The 23,440-nt window shown below is 36.2% G+C and overlaps 1 protein-coding gene across 1 annotated transcript; it reads right to left on the bottom strand.

Moving 5' to 3' along the window:
- Nucleotides 1-5,799: 5,799 nt before the first annotated feature.
- cacnb3b (calcium channel, voltage-dependent, beta 3b) lies at nt 5,800-22,124 on the bottom strand. Its single transcript, XM_079849608.1, has 14 exons — nt 21,744-22,124; nt 16,073-16,192; nt 15,866-15,988; nt 15,662-15,783; nt 14,630-14,685; nt 14,416-14,435; nt 14,121-14,201; nt 11,187-11,245; nt 10,188-10,288; nt 9,883-10,034; nt 8,734-8,829; nt 8,435-8,605; nt 8,310-8,357; nt 5,800-7,461 (listed from the first exon to the last, which is right to left on the bottom strand). Exons 1-13 carry the CDS (start codon nt 21,783-21,785, stop codon nt 8,328-8,330), a joined length of 1,173 nt encoding a protein of 390 aa, XP_079705734.1. The 5' UTR covers nt 21,786-22,124; the 3' UTR covers nt 5,800-7,461; nt 8,310-8,327.
- Nucleotides 22,125-23,440: the final 1,316 nt, after the last annotated feature.

Genomic DNA, 23,440 nt, shown 5'->3' with positions numbered 1-23,440 from the left:
TAATCTATCCGAAGAAAAAATTCCACAAGAATGCTAATTTTATACATGAGTTATCCAAAATATCCACACTCGGGTTGTTCTATGATTACAAAAGACGCTGTACAAATAGATATTCTAATCACATAGCCTCTGAGATAGTTTGCTTCAATGTATGTCTCACAAACAAACTAAATGATGCGCCACTTCACAGCTTTTCCTGCATATTGTGGCGTCTTCATTATCTCCCGAGTAGCTATAATTAATTAGATTGTTTTAACTCAGCAGCAAAAGCCAGTCAATTGGTTTGTTAACACATTCTTGTCCCTCCACCTATACGACTTTCCTTTCACCTAGCCTACTTTAATGATCTGTGAATTGCCTACTTTCTTTCAGCGTTTTCCGCTCATTTCTGAGGTCTTTTTAAAATCATAATAACCACCTTAAATGTCTCCCAAACGATACGCCTCCAAACATTTCAATAGCTAATTCTTAAACTATTATTTTTTTTCCCCTGCCATAATACCGAAAACGTTATTTTCATGAATCCGTTTTGACACGTTTAGTCATTTTACAGTAAAGTCTTGCATGACTCCTCTTAAAAATCCCCTTGACTAAAAACACGAAACCATTGTTTACATTAGCCTAACGGACTGGATTATTGGAGAAATTGCTTTTTGATCCCAGTCTGTGTTTGTTTTGGACACAGTAGTTTAATTAATGACGAATGTGAGGCCAAAAGTTTATTGGCCTTATGGGGATGTTCAAAATGTCAGCCCTCAGGGAGTCTCAGAAGGCTAAAGTGGTCTGATAGACACTAGGCACAGAGGCTCTGACACTTTCAAGGTTATATTTGTATGTTAAACACCTCAGAGACAGCAGGCTGAGGAGAATAGACCTTACGCAAACACTTCTCCCCTCCCCTACTAATTCAATTATTCTTCAAACTGAATAGACGGTCTAATTTCACATCACCGAATGGTTTCAGAGCAGTATACATTAATATTGTATGTGTATCAGTAAGTTTTATCGTCTCTGTTTTTGTCCCTAAAGTCATACAATGTCAAACTGCAGACAATGTTCAAGATAAAATCTGTGGTGGCATTATAATATTTTGTCTTCATTTTGAACGGAAGCCTTTGTATCCTTTTTATTATGCCATTCAACCTATATTGAATCAGTTAGTGGTATCATAGATAAGGCTTGTAGTATCCGCAGCAGGGGTGGAGACCACATGAAGTATGTATGAGAAGAATTCCCCTGCTGTAACAGCAGGACACAAAGCACAGGGAAGCAGGTGGAGCTGAATAATCAACAGCCCAGTGTGTCACAACACAATCTGCTGTAGGAGATAGAGGAAGAAGGTGTCAGAAGGTTGCAGTTGGGTTCCTACCTCTGTTTAACCTCAGAGGTTCATGGTCACATGGCATTATTGAAGATAATTATGTAAGACATGAAATATTTTGTGTGTGCGTGTGTGTCTAGAATATTTTCAAAATGAAAGTGAAATAATTACAATATTTTAAATATATAATTATTTAATTATAATTGATATATTATGCAACATAGATGCATATATATTTTAAGATTTAAAAATGTACTTTATATGTGTCATCTATGATATTCCCTTTGTTCAGAAACATAATGCACCGACCAGTCCACTAATCTCATTTTTACCAAGACTAATGAAAGATATGTTATGAAAATCTCATAAAGTGTTTTAGAAGTGTGTTGACCAAATTACACGTTTGTGATTAAGCAAGATGCTTTATATAATTTATCTAAATTCATGCAACATAAAATTAACATATCGGGTCAGAATAGTTTTCACTTTATTATGCTCGGGGTCTTCTTCAATGCTTTGACATGCAAAGTAAATTAGGCCCTTTGCCAATTTTTCCAGATTTCCTGCATATTCTGACATTTTCTTTGTGTCTAAAGTAATCAATTAACTTGTTTTCATTCAGCATCAATAGCCACAGACATGAGGACAATAGGACTGTTCACACATTCTCGTCCTTCCTCCTAACACTCTAACCTTTAATGATCTGTGAATCCCCTAATTTCCTTCTGAAATGACCTCAAATATTGAAGTATTTCAGTGCATTTGACATATTCCCTTTGTCCAGACTCCAGAAACAAGCCACTCTTTTGGGAAACTTTTATTATATCTAAACTGATGAAAGATATGAAGGTTTTAGACGTGTGTTGACCAAACTATCCACAAATTTCACAATTTGTTTATTTCATTAGAAAGATAGGCTATTTAAAAATGTGCTATATTTATTTACTTATTTACTTCCAAGGTCAAATATATATTGCATGCGCTAAAGCAACAAAGAGAGACGTTTGTTTCAGCGATGCCTTAACAATAATGCTGAAGTTATTCATTATAAACACATGTAATGTTGTATGTTTGTGTCGTTTCATGCATGTAACTTGTGTAGATGGACGTTTAGCATTTGTTGTCAGTGCCAGAGATAAAGATAAACCCTCATGTGTGACAGATGGCTGTGTCATTTGCAGATAAAAATGAAAGCATTTTCAGTGTCAGCCTCTCAGGAGGGAAATGGAGCATACAGAAATGAAAAGAAGTAGCATATGGAAATGGAAAAGCCCATTTGTTCTGCAGCATGTGTGGATCTGATGAATACTGCGGTGAGGTCAAGTGGATCGGCGCAATTGCTCTCTGTCGAACTTTACGTTCCGGTCAGTCGATCCGGACCACTGTCTCTTTTTCTCCAGCTCTCTCATTATAGCCAAATCTTTCTTTGAGCTTTGCTATAGGCCCCGTTATGCTCTGATGACAGGGAACGGGATACTGAGAGCATATCAAGCCACAGCAGTAATCAGCTCTTCTTGCTACTAGAACACCAACTGAGAGTGAGAGAGAGAGAGACTCTAACAACACCCCCTGACCCACAACCGCCCACTTGCAGCAGACAGAGGCCCAGCAGGCAGCTAATTAGCATGTGTTAATGAGTTCCTGTTCCAGGGTGACCCACTCAGCAGTGCAGGAAAAGTGTGGAGGTATGGTGTGTCTGCTTCACGGTGCTTGTAGTAAACACAATTACAAACAAGCCGGACATACTCTGAACTGCAGATCTAGCACATTCATACAGTAGGCCGGGGGTGTCCAAACATGCTCCTGGAGGGCCACCACTGTCCTGCAAAATTTAGCTCCAACCCGAATTAAACACACCTGAACCAGCTAATCAAGGTCTCACTAGGCATACTAGGCCCTGTCCCAAATGGCACCCTAAGCACTCATGGTCTTCCTACGAGTCCGCACTTTCGTGACGTAATGCATCAGTGCGGGCTCGGTAAAAGTGCGTATCGAGGGCGCATATCGACCACAAAGGGGGTCGCTCGCGAGCACCCTTCTGAGGCCTAAAATGACAAATGGGACAACCTACGGTCTCACGGACTTAACGGACACACGCACACGGCAGCCATTGTAAGTCCACAAGACCGAAAGTGCATATGAAGTGTGCCATTTGGGACAGGGCCCTAGAAACTTCCAGCCAGGTGTGTTGAGGCATGTAGGAGCTAAACTCTGCAGGACGGTGGCCCTCCAGGGCCGAGTTTGGACACCCCTGCAGTAAATGCAATTCGCTGCAGTTAGTTTGCTGCAGTTACAAGCATCTACAGTAAATGCTCTACGTTTCCACCCATGTTCAAGCATAAATCTGAGTGTTTGGCTTAGCCTGATTTTGAGTGTTAGAGTCTAATATATGACAAAATGTGACCTCACTGCTAAATGCATGCACTGTAAAAAGATTAGCTGGTAACCTAAAATGTGCTTACTGTGGTAAAATTAACTTTCATTAAAGTCAACATTTTAATATCACTGAATAACCTGATGAAATTAAGGTTATATGCAAAAAATAAAAAAAAATAATAAAAAAAAAAATATATATATATTTTTTTTTTTTAATGCTCAGATCAGGTAGAAATCCTCCTTCAAGTAACTATTGCACATTTTAAAAATGTAAATCTGTAGAAAAAACAGAAAGACAGTGTTTTTGCATTTACACAGATCATCATTTTCCTTTCATTCTGATTGCACTACAATTGCTCCTGCACTGACCTCTAGAGGAAATCTGGAATTTATGTTTGAGATTCCTCGACCATTTTACATGGGTGGTTAGTTGATATAAACTACTTTTGAAATGTTGACATGTCTGGTAAGACATAATATACACTTAATCTAAAACTATTTTGAACAGCATCTATAATTCTAATTCTAATTTTGCATGCAACTTTTATGACCTCATTAACTGACTATATTTAAAAATTCATTTGTCACACCACAAGATACAGTAAATTTATCAAGTCTAAAGTTATTAAAACTGTACTCTTATACTAAAATATTTATTGAAATATAATACATGCACAAGGGACAGAAACCAGAGACCATTCTTTTTATTTTATTTTTAATATTTTTTTCTCTTCCCCAGAGCACACAATACTTTTGCTCAGCATCAGGTAATACATTTTTCTAAATTCTTTTCTTTTTCGCCCAGAACTTGTCACATTAGTACAATATGATAAGGTTTCAACTGGAAGAGGGTTTACACACTTACATACATAGTGCTTTTATTGCATTGTAAACCAAAAGAAAACCTCAAAAACAAAATAGTGCATTCATATTGATTTCCCTTTATTCTGTGATAGACCTTTATTAATACAAGCCAAGTTGCACCTTCCTCCAGTGTTGCATACAGTAAATTGTGATAGAGAACAACATAATATCTAATAAAATAAACAATTAGCCTTGAAAATATACTTTGGAGACCCAAAGACATAGTTTTTGACTATGTACAAAATTCACCTGGAAGGATATCAATCACATTTTTGATTGGGAAGAGCTCATTGTGCTTTAAAGCCTGTGTCTCTTGCTTGTTGCTTTTAATATTCAGTGATTCATAAATTGACAGAAGATTCAACATGGTCCCAAATAACATTTTTGTTCAATATATGCAAATAATATTGTACGTGTACATCTTAAACTAACAGAAAGTCATTTGTTTGTGCATTTATATATAGATGAGGGCAATGAATTTTAATGTGCAATCTGTATACTCAAGCAGATGGTTTGTGATGGTTTATACATTTCTGTGTCCATTGCATCTTCCCATTCAGTTTACAGTGCAGTGAATTCCTACAAATGTCTGATTGTTTGTCATGCATAGTCATGATTAGGCGCTTCATTGTACAATGGGATTGCATATGCGTGTATGCAAAGAGTAAAATTAGTGAACATTTAGTTAAGAGATTGTCTTGCAAATTAAGACATAAGTCATTCTGTTATGCGAGATAAAATTTGTAAATGTCTTTGTTATTGCATGGAAGAACAGCAGCAAGCAAAACTCAACAATTTCAGCAGCAGATATGTCAGCAAGATCATCACTTATCATGCATATAAGTGTTGATGGTAAAGATAAAAACTTATTATCAGTGTTTTAAGATTCTCGAAATGCAGAAAAAGAGGATGTTATTAAACAGTGGTGAAAATGTGTTTTGATGCAATACATTTTACTGTTGCTGTTGGAACAATGGTACGATTATGTACAGTGATAAAAAAATATTAATACAAAATAAAATATTATTGATATGAATCAAATTATAATTAAACAATAATTAATACAATAATAATTAAATCATCAAAATAAATAGTCAATAATTCACAAAAGCACATTGCAGCATAAACCATGTTTCACTTCATTACAAATGAAGTTGTTACAAATAAATGTAGTTTGGGTGAAATTTATTTTACTTGTATTGGTATTAACCCAATTTACTTTGTACCAAAAAGCCATATATAGTTTGATTAGATGTTTAGTGTTCTCTTTTTAAAAGTTAAAAAGCCTATTTATTGTGTCATCCTATCTATGCATGATTAAATGGTTAGATGCAGTATTACGGAGCCATGCACATGACAGGGATGAAATAAAACATGTATATCAAGGCCACGAATTAACTATTCATTCCCATAACTTCATTCATTCATTCATTCCCAAAACCTTGCATAATACAAAAATAAATGAAAGAAATGTGCTTTATTTCTATAGCAATACCATATTGAAATATATTCTGAATCTAAAAAATGAAATACTATCAAAGCAATTACATGTAGCTCTTTCAATTTCATTACCATCTATACAAAAGGAAAACTTAGGAATAATTTTGAACTGTAATGTAAACACGGACAATGTAACAAACTGCCGTGAATTATAAACAGTACAATGCTAACTGTTGTTAATGTTTTTAGGTCTGTGTTTTATGAGTGACAAAGTGTGCTTATTGGTTGAAAAGCTTTAGAGTTAATTTGAGACATGTATGAAGTGTTTTGGTAGTTTTAGTGCATTTTGAAAGTGAAATTATCTTGTGTTCCAAGATTTACTACAAAGAGTTAACGAATGAGTAAATAGTGGCCACAATTTGCTAAAACGAGAGAATGAATCCTTAATTCGTGTCCACAATATATCCCCTTCCCCTCCTGCATCATGTGCAGGGCTCCATACTATTTATATAATTTAGCTTTTTTTTAATCACCTGCTGTCCCATCAGAACAGACCTGCAACCCATCAGTTGAGAACCACAAAGTAAATAATACTATATTAGGATGTTTATTGCAATACTGAGATCTAGGCAAAAAATGTATGGTAAACATTCATGTGGTCTGCTTTTCATTGATCTGAAAGGGTGATATTCGAGCAATGTGGTTGTAAATACTGATGAGTTACTAGTGGATTTACCCCGGTTGATATAAAACTAAAGATTCCCAGTGGATGCAGTAAAAAGGACACAAGAAAAGGAGAACAGGACATAAATTCAGTTACAAATAGTCCCAACTGTAATTTGAGAGTTGTGCTACATAAAGCCTATTGGGTTATTAATTATGAGCTAATCATTTAAATGAAGTGAATTGGGCATGAGCTACGGTCTTGATAAACCTGGGAGGTGGAGACGTGGTGAGCTGACTGGCAGTTGTGACATGGGGTGCCCTTCTTTGTGAGGGAATGGTATGGATGCTCTGATGCCAGTGCCAGCCTCACCCCGGAGATAAGAGTCAGGCTGGCAGAACCTGGCGGACAGACAGCACCACCCAGGGGTTTGGGGGGAAAACCCCTTTTGATCTCAGCAGGGACATTCAGACCAGTTGAATGTGTGTATACCAGCCAGAGTGTGTGTGTGTGTGTGTGTTGGCTGAAGGCCTGCAGCAGTGGTCCTGAGATGTAAAGGACGACACATGTGTTAGTGCACGGAAGGGTGTGTGCTGTCACCGTCAGTGAGGCTGGGATTGGTCCGCTTCTCCTCTGGCCCTCATCGCATTCTCCATCCCTCCTCTCCTCCTCTTTCTCATCAGGGGGGGGGGGGGGGGGGGGGGCAGCTGCTCTGAGCCCCATCTCATTCTGGGGCAGTGAGTGGCTGGCCTTTGAGGAATATTCTGGGGGTCTTTCTGGAATGTTCTGTGTCACTCTATAACAGTCAGAGAGCAGTGGAGAAAGGGATCATTATGGTTATAAACACCCTGGTGACAAGCTTACTGTCACGGCCGTTGTTACACTGATACCTAGTGGTCATCACGTCAAAGTGTTTCAGTTAGTCATTAAATAAAACTAAAATGAAAACTATTAAAATGAGTTTTTGTTAGGTAAAATTACATTACATTATAAATACACTTTAAAAAAACACAACAATTAGAAATGTTGCATTGGCAACTAATTGAATTAAAATAAGTTAAAGTACTAAAACAAACTATATAGAAATATTCATAAAAATATTGTAAAAAAGCTAATAAAAATGACAAAAGCTCATAACAAAATTATGAACTTTAAAATAAAAATAAAAGCTAATTAAAAATAATATTAAATACAAGAACAGTATAAAACTGGTTTCAGATGCCATTGTAGTAATGCCCATTTAAATTAAATGAATGAATTTACATTAATCTATTCTGCTAATGAAAGTGTCGAAATATAAATATCCATATATATATATATATATATATATATATATATATATATATATATATATTGGTGGATTACCGAGATATAATAAAGCAACTAGTAAAAAATAAATAAAAATGAAACCGCCTTTATTAGTCTGATATAAGACATTATTTTAAATATTTTTCAAACATACTTTTCTTGATGTGTAAAAACTTTTGAATTAAGTAAAAATGAGCATGTGCTCCTTTAAAATGTATTGTTGTTATTATTATTATTTGAACAATAAAAAAGATAATGTATGCAAAATAAACCCTGACCAGGAAATACACATTGACGGCAATGATCTTAACTGATGAAAATCGACCCAACACTCACGCTTATTTGTGGTAGTACTCATTCAATTAGCTCCTGCGTCTCTGAGAACTGAAGGTAGAGAATGAGAGAGTGTTTAAGATCAATTAAGCAAGTGAAGTCCATGCAGTTAACATTTAAACACTCACCTGTTGGCTAGAGTTAGCTGAGGGGGGTGTAACTACATTTTGCTCCACTAGAGGGTTCAGGGGGGCGGCGCCTGGCAGGTGAGTGGCACGCCAGTATATATCTAAATATTCGGCCAGGTGTTCGCAGGCATCCTCTAACTGATTCTCATCCAGTATAACATCAAACATTTCCTAATGCAAGAGCAAAGCAGTGAGGATAAACAGTATGTAAAAGTGCAGGATATTGCATCTGTTCATTTGTTGCTTCGGTTTAATGTCCGTTAACAGGAGCTGAATGCATGTGCAGTGCTGGGACTCACTGGTGGGCACTGTGCTAGTTTATCTCCAGCCATCAATTGCACGTTGAGATGTTTGCTTTGAGATTTCCCTCTGGACTTAATGAGTCTTTGAAGAACCTGAGGTAGATCGAGTGACAGAAAATGAGGGACAAAAGTGGGAGCAATGCTTCAGGGAATAATATAACTTTTAACCCTGTGGTTAAAAAGCACACTTTTCAAACACAAAATTAATTAGTCTATTATCAATGTTCAACAGTAAATATACATGCTTCAAAGATATATATATATATATATTTTTTTTTTTTTATGAAACAGCAAATGTAACTTTAATTACAACTCTATGTATTTTGTTTGATAACTTTGTATGGCTTAAAACACTCATTGGTCTTGCTAAAACAATTGCATAATATTTTAATAATAATAATAATAATATCTGAATAATATTAGGGGCAAAATTGCTGGTTATGGTGGAAATGATAGAGGGACAAAATGGGTCTAAAATGATATAAATCATTTTCAATTTTCAAATAATAATAATAAATAATAATAGGGTTTTTTTTCTCATGATCAGTTTTATAATAATTGAATTATTAAAAGTAATAATTCATATTTTTTATTATGGATTCCTCATATTTTAAGTCTCAGTCTGGTACAGGGGAAAAATATATATTTTTAAAACATAAAAGCACATTAAACAAGCATTAAAAGCACCTGTTGTCATGTGATTCCCTGTTATAGTCATGTGATCCTGCCATGTGTTCCCTAGTCTGATGTGTCATGATGTCATTGGTTCATTGTTCACAGGTGTCCCTTGTATTTAAGCCCTCATGTTTGCCATGTGTCCTAGTCAAGTATTGTTTCATTGTAACTTCTGTGGGTAAGGTCCTGTCATATTTATGTTTTGGACATGCCATGCCTTTATTTTATGTTTGATCACAGTCTGTAAATACACTGCACTTGGGTTTTCTACAAACTTGCCTCCAGTGGACTATACTACAATAAAAAGAATTTCAAAAGGTTTCCAAGGCCATTTTACAGTAATGTGACCTTTATACAACAACACAAAAGTTGAGTTTGTTTTAACATAAATCTGTAGTAAATGAATCACCCATTTATAGCTTTTTAAAAACAAGTAAAAATGATTTATTGACCCGTTAAATATTGTTGCACCTTTGGAGAGGACACTTTCACATAGACAATGATGGGAGCGAGGGAGGTCTTGAGAAGCTGTGCGGGATGGTTGATAGTATCTGCATCCAAGATCACCAACTGCAGACTTTTAGCCAGCTCAAATATTCTCTCAATCTCACTCTGCACCTCCGCTGAGAGAGAGAGAGAGAGAGAGAGAGAGAGAGAGAGAGAGAGAGAGAGACATGAAAATAGGAACCACATTAATAATGAAACAACATGAGATCCTTCATACTCAAAAATACTTTACCACTCGTTATATTTATGTACTATTTAGCTTTACTCACCCAGACTGGAGCGAGTGTTCGACCTCTCCATGATAGCTTTCTTATTCAAAACAGACCTTTTAGCCAGAGACAGATCTGCAGTCACCCGTGTGATAGAAATCCTGCCATGAAAAAAAAAAATTCAGAAGCCTCGTAATATAGCACACAGGTATGGACCACTTTTATGATACTTTATGGTGCTTTTTTGATATTTTGAAGCCTCCCAGTCCCCATTCACTGAATTATACATGTATTTAACACTAAAATACAGGCACACTATGTAACTTATTCAATACATCATGAATTCCTCTTCCAGTCTGCTGGCAAAAAGAGAACATGACAGAGCTCATAATAAAATGAAGATCAACATTGGCTTGGCTTTTCGGAGATAGTGAGAACTGAGGGATTTGAACTGTTGTAAATGTAACATGGAGATGGCGTTTTTATTACTCAACAGGCGAGTAAGGTTAATCTGTTTTTGAACAGATAAATTGCCATATGTAGCTCTCTAACAGAGTTCATTGAAAAGAATGATCAATTGTGAAGGGTCATTTCTTTATATTTGTTGTAGAGTTGTGCTGGAATTGATTTACAAGGAAGCACCTTGTCTATTAATGGGTATAGATCCAGTAACCTCTTCGGCTAGTCAGCTTGAGATCCTTTCCTTCTCTGGTTATATCTCTTAAGCCTAGTAGTGAATGTTTTATGAGCAGTAGGATAATCTCTCTCTTGTTTTTTAGTTAAGAGAAAGAACCATTATTCATCTGCACAGTCATGCAGAACTAAAACACAACCACAATAACCCCCTCTGTAAAATGCATGCGGTTTTATTTTTTAACCACTAGAGGGCCACATGTTACATAGTGTACCTTTAAAATGGCCACAAAAAATCACTTTTTTCTTCTAAGTCAGTCAGTCATATGGGTTTGAAACTACATGAGGGTGAGTAAGTGATTTATTTCCATTTTTCCAAATTCACATTTTGGGTGAACTGTTCCTTTAAGCTTATAGCTCACTCACCTCCCATCAAACCTGTGTTTCAGGAAGTCAAACAAGGCTTTCTGCATCATATCAGTCACCTGTATCAGAGAAGATTGTGAGAAAACATGCACACCCCAGAAACTTTTCATGTATAATTAACCTGTCAATCTGAGGTAATTCAGGTCTTGAGCTATAAATAGTGTTAACATATAACCAGCGATTTTGTTGTCTAAGGAATCTAGAGGGAAAATAAGGAGTCCTAAACAGGGGATTGTGAAGAATGTAAAAGGATAATATAGTTTAGATGAGGTGGTTTTATTTAGACACAGGGTGAAAAATGAATGACTCCTGAAATAGAGAGTAGAGTCAGCAGGAGAAGCAGGTCCCTGGTGTCTCTGTTAAAGAGCTGACTGACAAATGTGTCCAGAGCTCTGTGCCACAGCTGGACTTAAATATTTCACATTCCTGAATCCTCTCACGTACCATCTTACACTGCCTGAGCAGTCATATATGACAGGATCCAAAAGTGAATGACAAGAATTTACACACCATAATCACCTTCCATGGGCCATGCAACTATTTTGCATAATTTTATTTAATATTATTATGTTATATATAGTTATATAAATATTATTTATTAAATATAAATAAAAATACTGACCATAAATATTTTTCAGAGGCCATAAAACTGTATTTAGCATTTTTATTAAATTACAATAAAACTATAATATTAAATGTAAACAATAAAATTATTATTTAAATGTAAAATTAAGTATAAACTGCATATATCTTTTTTTCCCCCATGACAATGGTATTATTTAACAGTTTTTCTTTCATTTGTGACAAACAGTGCAGGTCATTGTGTCACTGGCATATCGTATCATATATTAGATAAGTCAATCTCTGCAAAATGTGATTTTGTTCCAGTATTGCTAAAATGTAATCTATTAAAATAATTTTCTGTAATTGAAATAAAGCTGAAATAATATATATATATATATATATATATATATATATATATATATATATATATATATATATATATATATATATATATATACACACACTCACCTAAAGGATTATTAGGAATACCTGTTCAATTTCTCATTAATGCAATTATCTAATCAACCAATCACATGGCAGTTGCTTCAATGCATTTAGGGGTGTGGTCCTGGTCAAGACAATCTCCTGAACTCCAAACTGAATGTCAGAATGGGAAAGAAAGGTGATTTAAGCAATTTTGAGCGTGGCATGGTTGTTGGTGCCAGACGGGCCGGTCTGAGTATTTCACAATCTGCTCAGTTACTGGGATTTTCACGCATCCGCATACTGGATGTTTTTCCCTTTTCACACCATTCTTTGTAAACATCCAGTATGCGGCAGTCCTGTGGGCGAAAATGCCTTGTTGATGCTAGAGGTCAGAGGAGAATGGGCCGACTGATTCAAGCTGATAGAAGAGCAACTTTGACTGAAATAACCATTCGTTACAACCGAGGTATGCAGCAAAGCATTTGTGAAGCCACAACACGCACAACCTTGAGGCGGATGGGCTACAACAGCAGTAGACCCCACCGGGTACCACTCATCTCCACTACAAATAGGAAAAAGAGGCTACAATTTGCACGGGTTCACCAAAATTGGACAGTTGAAGACTGGAAAAATGTTGCCTGGTCTGATGAGTCTCGATTTCTGATGGTCTCGACATTCAGATGGTAGAGTCAGAATTTGGCGTAAACAGAATGAGAACATGGATCCATCATGCCTTGTTACCACTGTGCAGGCTGGTGGTGGTGGTGTAATGGTGTGGGGAATGTTTTCTTGGCACACTTTAGGCCCCTTAGTGCCAATTGGGCATCGTTTAAATGCCACGGCCTACCTGAGCATTGTTTCTGACCATGTCCATCCCTTTATGACCACCATGTACCCATCCTCTGATGGCTACTTCCAGCAGGATAATGCACCATGTCACAAAGCTCGAATCATTTCAAATTGGTTTCTTGAACATGACAATGAGTTCACTGTACTAAAATGGCCCCCACAGTCACCAAATCTCAACCCAATAGAGTATCTTTGGGATGTGGTGGAACGGGAGCTTCGTGCCCTGGATGTGCATCCCACAAATCTCCATCAACTGCAAGATGCTATCCTATCAATATGGGCCAACTTTTCAAAAGAATGCTTTCAGCACCTTGTTGAATCAATGCCACGTAGAATTAAAGCAGTTCTGAAGGCGAAAGGGGGTCAAACACAGTATTAGTATGGTGTTCCTAATAATCCTTTAGGTGAGTGTGTATATATATATATATATATATATATATATATATATATATATATATACATATATTATTTCAGCTATATATATATATATATATATATATATATATATATATATATATACTGTATATATAGTTAGACGAATAACTTAAACTTTAAAAAACTTGAAATTTAAGTTTATTTTGAACTACTAAAATTAATAAAATTAACTGAAATAAAAATGCATTAAAAATATATAGAAATATTTAAAATATAGATACAAAAACTAATAATTATGACAAGCACTAACTTTAGGACTATTTTTATTACTAACTAAAATTAAAATAAAAAACTAAAATAAAAATCTACTTCAAAATATTAATAAATACTATAATATTATATAAATAATACTAAAATAACATTGTTTTTGTTCTTCATATTGTAATTTTGGTGACTTAATATATAATGTCATCACATTGAGGTACAAGTTAAAAGACACACAAGTCAAATGATTGAGTGATGATTTCTTAGTAAATGGTTCACATGTCTTTGATTTGATTGGTTTGTGTCACTTACAGCAGCGAGTGTCATACCATCATTCTTACATTGCCAGCAACTGTATTAGGAATTGCAACATGACATATGCAAAGTTTTATTTACTCATTAAACTCAACTTTTACTTGCTTGGTGGCAGTTAATTCTGGACCCTGCAGAATTTACCTCATAGCCTTTCAGTGAGGGGCCAACCAGAACAACAGGCCTCATGGATGGAACCACATCATAGGGTGGAACGTGCTCTGTCTGCAACACACACACACACACACGCTCTGAATCTTAACTAACATTTCTTGACATCTAAAGAGTAGCCTCAAGGGATCCAGTTACAATAACACAGCATTAAAATATCTTACAGCGAATCGTCAGAGAGGCCAGACACTAACTGCGAATATGCAATACCACTTTTTGAGGGTCTGTGTTGCATTATGGAATCAAGGGAGCATCTTTAACCACCTACCTGCTTCTGCTTCTGTTTGGCTTGTTGAAAACAAGAAAAAGGTGTTTAAAAAATCGGAAATACGCTGTTTTTGTGCAAAATAATTTTATACTGAAATATTAAATCATGCCGACAGATAAAAGCAGGGTATGCCCTAAGGGGAAATGAGAGTGGCTCAATAGTACTGGCATTACAGTAAAACAGTGATGTGTGAGAGTATTTAAATACCTCTCACCTGCAGAAGGAGGAGTAGACCTCCAGCCCCCAGATGAAGCATTCCCTCCCATTTTCCTGTTAACAACATGAACACTTTAGAAATGATATGATAAGACATGCGGATAGCTGAATGTATGTTATCATACTTTGAACTCAGAATCCCATGTGGCACTTTTGAGCTGAAATTTCTTATTAATAGCAAGCACAATTGCAAATCACAGCATTTGAAGGTAGAGGCGTTTATCTCTCACTTATGGTATAGTTTACCAAAAATGAACCAGTACTAATTATCATCACTGATGCATGTTGACGAGGGTCATTTCTGTCTTCGTTTCGAACAAAGCAAAATACACAAAAGTAACTGCCAATATTGTTTCTAAAATATATGCGCCTCACCATTAACTTCTTGTTTATTTAACTTTTCATGTTTTTTTTTTGTTTTTAAGCTTCTTTAGCTGACATGGCACTGAACACAGTTATTAAAATTTAAAATAGAAATGAAAGATATTTAAGACCCACTTTCCTAAAAAAATACATTTGGAATTAGTTGATTAAAATTAACTGCTCATGGAAACATAGCATATGAGTGTGGAACAAAATGGGAGTCTAAATAATGACAGAATATAATTTTTGGAGTGAACTATTCTTAAATTATAATTTGAGGCCGGTTCGCACCAAGAATGATAACTATTAAGATAGATAACTATATTAGCATCCACACCAATGCATGATATCACTCTCCATTCGGTTTATTATAAGCACGTATTTCAGTTATGTCATCTGTGGCTTTAAATGCTCAAGCTCTTTAAAGCAGCATGGATTCTTATTGGCTGTTGATGTTGTTATCGTTCATTGTTCAGTGATTCCAATGATATCATCTCTCTCTGTACCGTTATCTTTATAGCTATAGTGTGGAGTAGTGTGGCTATTCTTTTATGTTTAGAATGATTTTAAAACAAACTTTTAAATAGTTGTCGTCCTTGGCGTGAATGGGTCTCTATACAGTATTCAATGATGAGTAGATATGATGAAATGCAATTGTAGTTCAGACCTCTGAGCTGCTTTCTGTTCCTGTTTGATCCGCATGGCCTCCAGTTTAACAGGGCTGGGGATGAAGGCAATATCTGCCCCCTCCTTCACCAGCCTCCCGATCCACCAGTCATTATTATACTTCTGTAGGATGAGAGACAACGTGCTCAATAAAACACTGAAACATTAGCTTACTGTTCACTTTAGTTCATTGATCGCTTCCTACCTCTTTTATGTGTAGAAAATCTTTGGTTTCAAAGTTGATGGCAGTACCCTGAACCGGACAGTCTTCATCAAGAGCCCCGCAGTAGCTGACATTGGTTCTCACTGCAAATGCCACAGGTTTGGTCTACAAAAGGAGAAAACATTAGAAAAGTAACAAAAAAACAAAGAAAAGTTAACGTTATTGATGAGATGTAATTGACTGTGTAACCTTGGCTCTCTCGAGCTGGAGGTGGGCCTGGCGCTCGGCCTCACGCCGAGACGCCTCCTTGTCCTCCTCCAGGGACAGGTCGGAATCCGATGGTCTACTAGTGTAGGAATCAGCTGAACTCTGCAAAAAGGACAAGAGTCCAATGTGAGAAATGCTCTTTCATATTTTATTTTTACAATTACTTTTGTTTACTTTTACTAGTAAATTCATTGTATTCTCTTTGTCAATTATATGATTTCCTTTTATTGCTTTATTTTCAGTTCTATCATGACAATTCTTGGAAGATTTTTAGGATGATAATGGATATGACAATGTTAATGTATTTGGTCTTGGCGGAATAGATCTGCTGTGCTGCTGATTATTTATATTGTTGTAGATTATTGCTGCTACAGAGCAAGTAAAGGGCCATGCTACTGCCAATACATACACCAATACGCTGCAATGGCATGCAAGACATACTGCTGCTGCACAAATAGCATATATCAAAATTATCAGTTGCATATCTATATGGGTGGAGTAAACACTCCCCAGCTATTTAAATGTTGAGCAGCAAGCTCATTGGCTGCAGGAACCAATCAGCTTGTTCCATGTAGTAAACAATGTAAATGTCATCAGGTTGTATTAAGGAATCATCAGTCAGTGCAATTTAGGGAGTATTGCCAAGTTGTTGCCGCGGGTAGGTTTCCACCACCGTAAGTACGATTTCAGCACGACAAAACCCCAAAACACCCCAAAATGTACAAATTCAGAGGAGAATTCGGCCGCCGATGGAAAAAAATCGCATTGGGCTATTTTTGGGCTACTTTTGACTGGTCATTGGTCTACTTTTGTTGCACAGACCTGGCAACCCTGCATTTAGGCCTGATTTCACAGACAGGGCTTAGATTAAGCCTTCGTTCATTTAGAACATGAAGGTAGCTTTTATAAACATGCCTTAGAAAAAAAAACATTACTGATGTGCATCTTGAGACAAAACAATGCCAGTGACGTATTTTAAGATATGTCAGTGCAAGTTGCTTTCATTTAAAACAGTTCAAACATGCATTTTAGTCTGGGACTAGGCTTATGCATTGTCTGTGAAACCGGGGGCTGGAGTTTCATGACAGGACTTGGTATTTTTTTCCGACACACAGCAATTGCTGCAAATGCTTTGGAAATTCTAAATGTCAAAATATTTGTCATGCCTGTAAATTTTTTTATAAAAGACATAGAATTGTCTTTTAACTTCCAGGGGCATTTTACCTTTGTAAAGGACAACTTAAATGCTTCTGACATGTTGATATTTATGTCAAATACTTCCATTTAACCAATTAATTTAATCAATCAGAATATAGACTGTTTAATGCAGCTCAAAGTTGGCATCCATTTATTTACATGACAATTGCATATTGTAAATAGCCACCAAAAAGTATATAAACTAAAAGAATTATTACTAGGTAGGTAATTATAACAAAAATCCTCATGGACGATTATTGCTCTTGATATGATACCAATAATTATGTTGAATAACAGAATACATAAATGCATTCATAAGCTCAACAGAAACATGTGTGGTTGGTTACAATGCTGCAAAAAAGAAAAGTAATCTGATGCAACGTAAGCAGATCTAAATGTAATGCCGCAGTCAACACTTTTTATTCATTTACACATTTCCCTTAATCACGACAGCCACATGTTTGCCTAATTTTTGCCCCTAGCCCCCATTAATTTCCGACCCTAGAAGAAATGCACCAAAAACAAAACACCCACTGACCCTAAACAAGTATTGAAATCCTCCATCCCTCTGATTTCCCCTCCAGACCAGCCTTTCTCTTGCTCTCTTTCCCTCCAAAATCCAGAACACAGTGAGGATATGATTAAATATCAAAGGCAGCCGCAGGGCGCAGGTGTCTGCGACACCTACCGTCGAAAGAGATAAAGCATAATTAAGCAGACACCGGCTAAGATAAGATTCTTATGTGCGATTAAAATATACCTCCCGTCTAAATGAACATGTTAATTAAAAGGCAGCCCTGCTATGGGAGGCATCTCTATCACAGAGCTATCCTGAACCAGCTCTTGGATGATCTACACCATGTTCATCTCTTTCATGTGTTCAGTTTAAAAATATATTAAAAGAAAGATAGAGGAGGGCTTTGAAGCACACACAACACACAATATCAAACACATTTTTCTTTCTTTTTGGCCACTTTTATCAACCGGAGGTAACAGTGATGCAGGGTTCGACCGTGTGTCGGTGTACTTGATGTGACACGCATTTTGTGTTCCTTACACACACAGTTTAAACGTACATTAACTCAGAGTTGTTTTCAGATGACCCGACAGACTAAGCAATTTTTCACTCAGTACCTGGATCGATAATGTAATCCTTTAAAAGACACGATGCATAGCAACCTCATCCGCTAAGAGTATTTCCACAACACCTTATCCACTCATAACACACATTCTATCCATTAGACATTCCCAGAAAAGGCTGCATGCAATGCTTACAGTATGTAGCTTAAATAAAGCTATTAATATTTACTCTAAATGTTTTCAAATTTGTGTCATCAGCTACAAAGCATCACTCATTTGCATTTTTAGTGGGGTCCAAAGTATGAGAGCACTTTTGAAAATACATCTATTTTTAGTTGTTCTAATTAAACAATTTTGTGTTGCAAATAATATTGCCGGCAAAACAATTTGAGTGAAAGGCTGGCTAACACTTTACTTAAAGCCTTTATGTATAATGCATAAAAAAGGTATTCATAATGTACATTATAATGCATTATATATTTTCATAAATAATTGTAACAAAAGTTAAAATGCATTAAAATATTTGCAGATTCCTTGTTACATCTGAAATTGATTGTTTGTCATGTGTTTAATGCATTCTACTTTCTAAAGGTGAAACAATTAATAGATGCGTATTATAATATATAATAACTGTGGTTACAATTAATTCATGAGACCATACAATGCATTATAATATGCATTACAAGGTATAATTAATGCATTAAAATACTTTTATAACCAAAAGATTAATTGAAAAATTATTTTGAATTTCTGAATGTTTTGTCATGACATTTTTTGAAAGTTCTGTCATGAAACTCTAGATGGCGCTGGCCGATGGGTCCTTGACTTAAAGGGGTGGTTGATTCTGATTTCACTTTTCTAACTTTAGTTAGTGTGTAATGTTGCTGTTTGAGCATAAACAACATCTGCAAATTTAGAATGCTCAAAGTTCACAGCAAATGGAGATATTTGCTTTTAAAGAAATTGCTTTTTAAGGACTACAACAAACGGCTCGTAGGGACTACACAACATTCCTCCCGGGTTAGTGACATCACAAACCCTAAAATTTACATAAACCCCGCCCCCAGAAACGTTATCATGACAGAATATGCTAATCAATGACTTGAAGACAACTACACTTAAGCTATATAAATTCATCAACTAACCATTCAGAAATGTTGTCTACATGTTGTCACTTCTTCTTTAGTCTCTCCATCTTTGTCTGACTCCAGTTTTAACATAAAAGGCTAAACAAAATGTAAATTTTCAGTGCATGTCTGTGTGAGGTAAAAGGACACAAGCTGTTGTAGCTCTGCCCTCTTTGCTGGAGCAGCAGCTCATTTGCATTTAAAGGGACACACACAAAAAGGCGCGTTTTTGCTCACCCTCAAAAAGTGACATTTTTAATGCTATATACAAATATCTGTGGGGCATTTTGAGTTAAAACTTCACATACACACTCTGGGGACATCAAAGACTTATTTTACATCTTGTGAAAAGGGCATTATACCACCCCTTTAATCTGCTTGCAATCACATCGTTCTCAATAGGGCACAGCTGATTGGTTCCTGCTGTATCAGTAGCCAATGAGCTCACTGCATGCTCAACCTTCAAATACTTGGTCAGCATTTGCTGTAGCAGTTGCAGCATGCTTTCAGAAACCCTCCACCTTCCCCAGCTCCACCTGTATATATCTGCTATGGGTAATTCAGTTTTAATGTATGCTATATTGTACAGAAGCAGCATGTCTTACTTGCTCACAGCAGTGTGTTGCGTATTGGTAGTAGCAAGTTTCGTACTTGCTCTGCAGCAGAAGCAATAGCCAACAGCAGAGTAGCAGATCTATTCCACCAAAACCAAACATATCAACATTGTCAAATCCATTGCCATGCCAAACACTCAGAGTTGTCATTACAGAACTTCCTTTTGCTTTAATGACAGCAACACTCGAGCTGCATGAACTCCACAATTTTGTGTAAAACATGATGATCATGATTTGAAAATGATCCAAAGAGCATCTTGAGATTCAGAGGATGGAAGTCTGACTGTTTGTACAAAGGCTTTCACATGATTAATGTAACAATTTTACATACTTGACATCATAATGTACATTTTTTTCTAGGTTTTAAACTTTCTGTTTATTTCTAGGTTTAAAGTACATTTTCAATCCCAAAGGCATTGTATAGCATTTTCTTTCAACTGCATTGCTTTGCAGGCACAGATACATGTGAATATGAATGTTGTGTGTGCAATAGCAGCTCACGGTCAACAGGGGGTGAAAAATCAATGAACCTCCACTTGTCCACCAGGCTTGTTAGATAACAGTCATTCATTATCCTATACTTCAAACAGTTTCATGCCCTATTTTCATTCATATTGTCAGAATCTGATTCCCAGTCTCCTGTACGCCTGCTGCAATGTGTTTGAACATGGAGATGATGCAGGACAGATCCTGATTGTGACGAGAACAGGGATCACAGAAGAATCAACTATGCAACAACAGTGCATTTTGCATTATATTATCGTATATCAGTTTCAGAGGAAAGGCTGAACTACATTGACTGCAATTAAATTATTATTATTATTACACATATTTGCCCCTTGGAATTGATATTAAGGGATTTATTGAGGTGATTTTTTAAAATAGTTTTTTAAGTGTTTTTTTTTTTGTTTTGTTTGTTTTTTACCTTATTGAATATAAAACACACAGCATGCCACAAATTTATGTCAAGTGAATAAACCTATAAAGACCAAAAATATAATATTATGGAATAAAATTATGAAATGATAAAAGCAAAAACAGAAGAATTTAAATTTACCTAAGTTTATGTAAATACATTTATAATAGATTAAATATAATACATTTAAATAAAAACTTATACATAAATATCTGTGGCATTTTGGTCACCTTTCAGTGCAATGTTTCACCTTAAATCTGGATAATTCTGACCCTGGTTAATAAAAAAATATTACGACATAGGCTATCACCTGCTTGCAATACAATTTAAAAGCACACCCACAGAAAGATATGAGCGAGTTAAAGAGAATACATGTTCTCAATTAAACATTTAATGCAGCTGAATGCATTTGATGAGTCTGCATGCTGGTCGAAAAGCTAAGGCTCCATCTCGACTGAGAATAATTTATTCATAAAAAAGGCTTGCATGAGGATATTAATAGACTATGACCCAGGCAGAATGCATGCAAAATTCATTCACTTCACCAAAGCAGCACTGATTGATTACAAAATCACATGGAGTGAAAATGTAATAGAGAGGGAGCACGCGAGAGAAAATCAGTGAGCGAGCAAGAGAGAGAGCGCGAGAGAGAGAGAGAGAGAGAGAGAGTGACAGAGATAAAGTGCAAGTGAGGGAGAGAGAAAGCAAACTATCCCTACCTTGCAGCTGAGCAGTGCTGCGCTAGAATCGGATGCGGACATGCCTATAGAGACAGCTCGTATCGCCCCCCATCACTCTGTGTCCGAGCGAGACGCGAGTAAAGAGGCTGGCAGAGAGAGGAGAAGCCGAAGCCTCAGCTCTGATGCACTGCACTCAACGCCTATACAAAATTGATGCCCTGACTGCAGCAGCCGAGCTGTGCTGCTCACTGAGAGCAAACGCCCTCCCTCTCTGCCGATGCTTGCCTTTCTTCCGCCTGCTCTCACATTCAATCAGGCTCCATTTTCTCCCTGCTCCACACACTGGAGATGCGGTTCTGCAGCCAGTGTTGCGGGGGAGGAGATGTTTACCTCACACGAGACACTGAGATCTCATTCTCTTGCAGCAGGAAATACAGTGAAACCCGTCACATTATGATGCCCACAGTGTTGTCATTATGAAAAGCAAGCCTGAATAGGTACAAATAAATATATTTAATTAGGCTACGTTTAGTTTTTAAAGTATTATATCCCTATTTCTTTCTGTACATCTAAGCATTGAAGCTTCGGGCCACATATAGGCTATATAACGTAGGCTAGTTTTTGTGGTATTGTTGGCTCTTGTATGATAAAATACAGGTGTTCCTCATTTGTAAGCTGCCTTGGATAAAAGCATCTGCTAAATGACTAAATGTGAAATGTTAAAGGGGTTGTTCACCCAAAAATGAAAATTCGGTCATCATTTAGGCTACTCACCCTCAAGTTGTTCCAAACCTGTATGAATTTATTTCTTCTGAAGATATTTTGAAGAAATATCTTAAAAGAAGATATTTAGAAGAATATGGGTAACCAAACAGTTGAAGGACCCCATTGACTTCCATGAAAAAAAGAATACTATGGAAGTCAATGGGGTTCATCAACTGTTTAGTTTCTGACCTTCTTCAAAATATCTTCTTTTGTGTTCAGCAGAAGAAAGAAATTCATACAGGTTTGGAACAACTTGAGGGTGAGTAAATTTGTTTTAAAGGCAGTTCTGTCACTTTACTAATGTACACATCCATTTGGATACAATAATTACTATATAAAAAGACATGAATATTTTTAACCATTCTGTATGCCAGGGATACTCAAACTATGCAGTTCTTTTTTTATTTTTAACAGTATTAATAATAGGCCTTGGTTTTTATTTGTTTTTAAAATATGCAGTAACCAATTTTTTTTTAGCTTGGATCAATGTTTTAGACCATGCCTCATTTATATCAGCTTTTTTTATCCTTTTTTTTTTTTTTTTTTCATCTTATTTACACTAATTTGCACAAATGCTTCCCATATGTAACCTTTCAGTACATTCAAAGACAAAAAGAGTAATCTGTAAAGACAAAATCTGTAAGACTGCACTCGTCATACTAACTGCATGCCGTAGTTTAGTCTGTCTCTGTGCCAATCGGTGATCTTTGTTTTTGAATACACTGACACTTTGCTTTACAATTGTTAAAAGACTTAATAAATTGCCAAACCTTTTGTGAATTAATCTGATTACTGCACTAATGTACCATATGGTAGTAGTTTCTCTAATTTTTTTCATTTCCTGCTTGTTCCAATGAGCAGAAGATTCCAACACCAGAAGCTAATGCAAAAATTAAATCAGGACCAGACTGAAGCTCACTTGTGCATGAATTAACAATGCAAACAAACACATCTGCCTGATGAGAAACAGC

This window comes from Squalius cephalus (genome assembly GCF_949319135.1).
Source record: "Squalius cephalus genome assembly, chromosome: 18".
Classification (NCBI taxonomy): domain Eukaryota; kingdom Metazoa; phylum Chordata; class Actinopteri; order Cypriniformes; family Leuciscidae; genus Squalius; species Squalius cephalus.
The sequence above is the reverse complement of the archived record's forward strand: the minus strand, read 5'-3'. Positions and strand labels throughout refer to the sequence as shown.

Bases quoted from the DNA above. Each gene is read 5' to 3' on its own strand.
- cacnb3b (XM_079849608.1), bottom strand. From the start codon at position 21,785: ATGTCCGCATCCGATTCTAGCGCAGCACTGCTCAGCTGCAAG. The intron at 10,289-11,186 runs GTGAGTGAGCTA...TTTTCATGGCAG, and splicing joins AAACACAGGTTTGATGGGAG to GATTTCTATCACACGGGTGA. The intron at 8,830-9,882 runs GTGCAACAATAT...GATCTACCTCAG, and splicing joins TGAAAGTGTCCTCTCCAAAG to GTTCTTCAAAGACTCATTAA.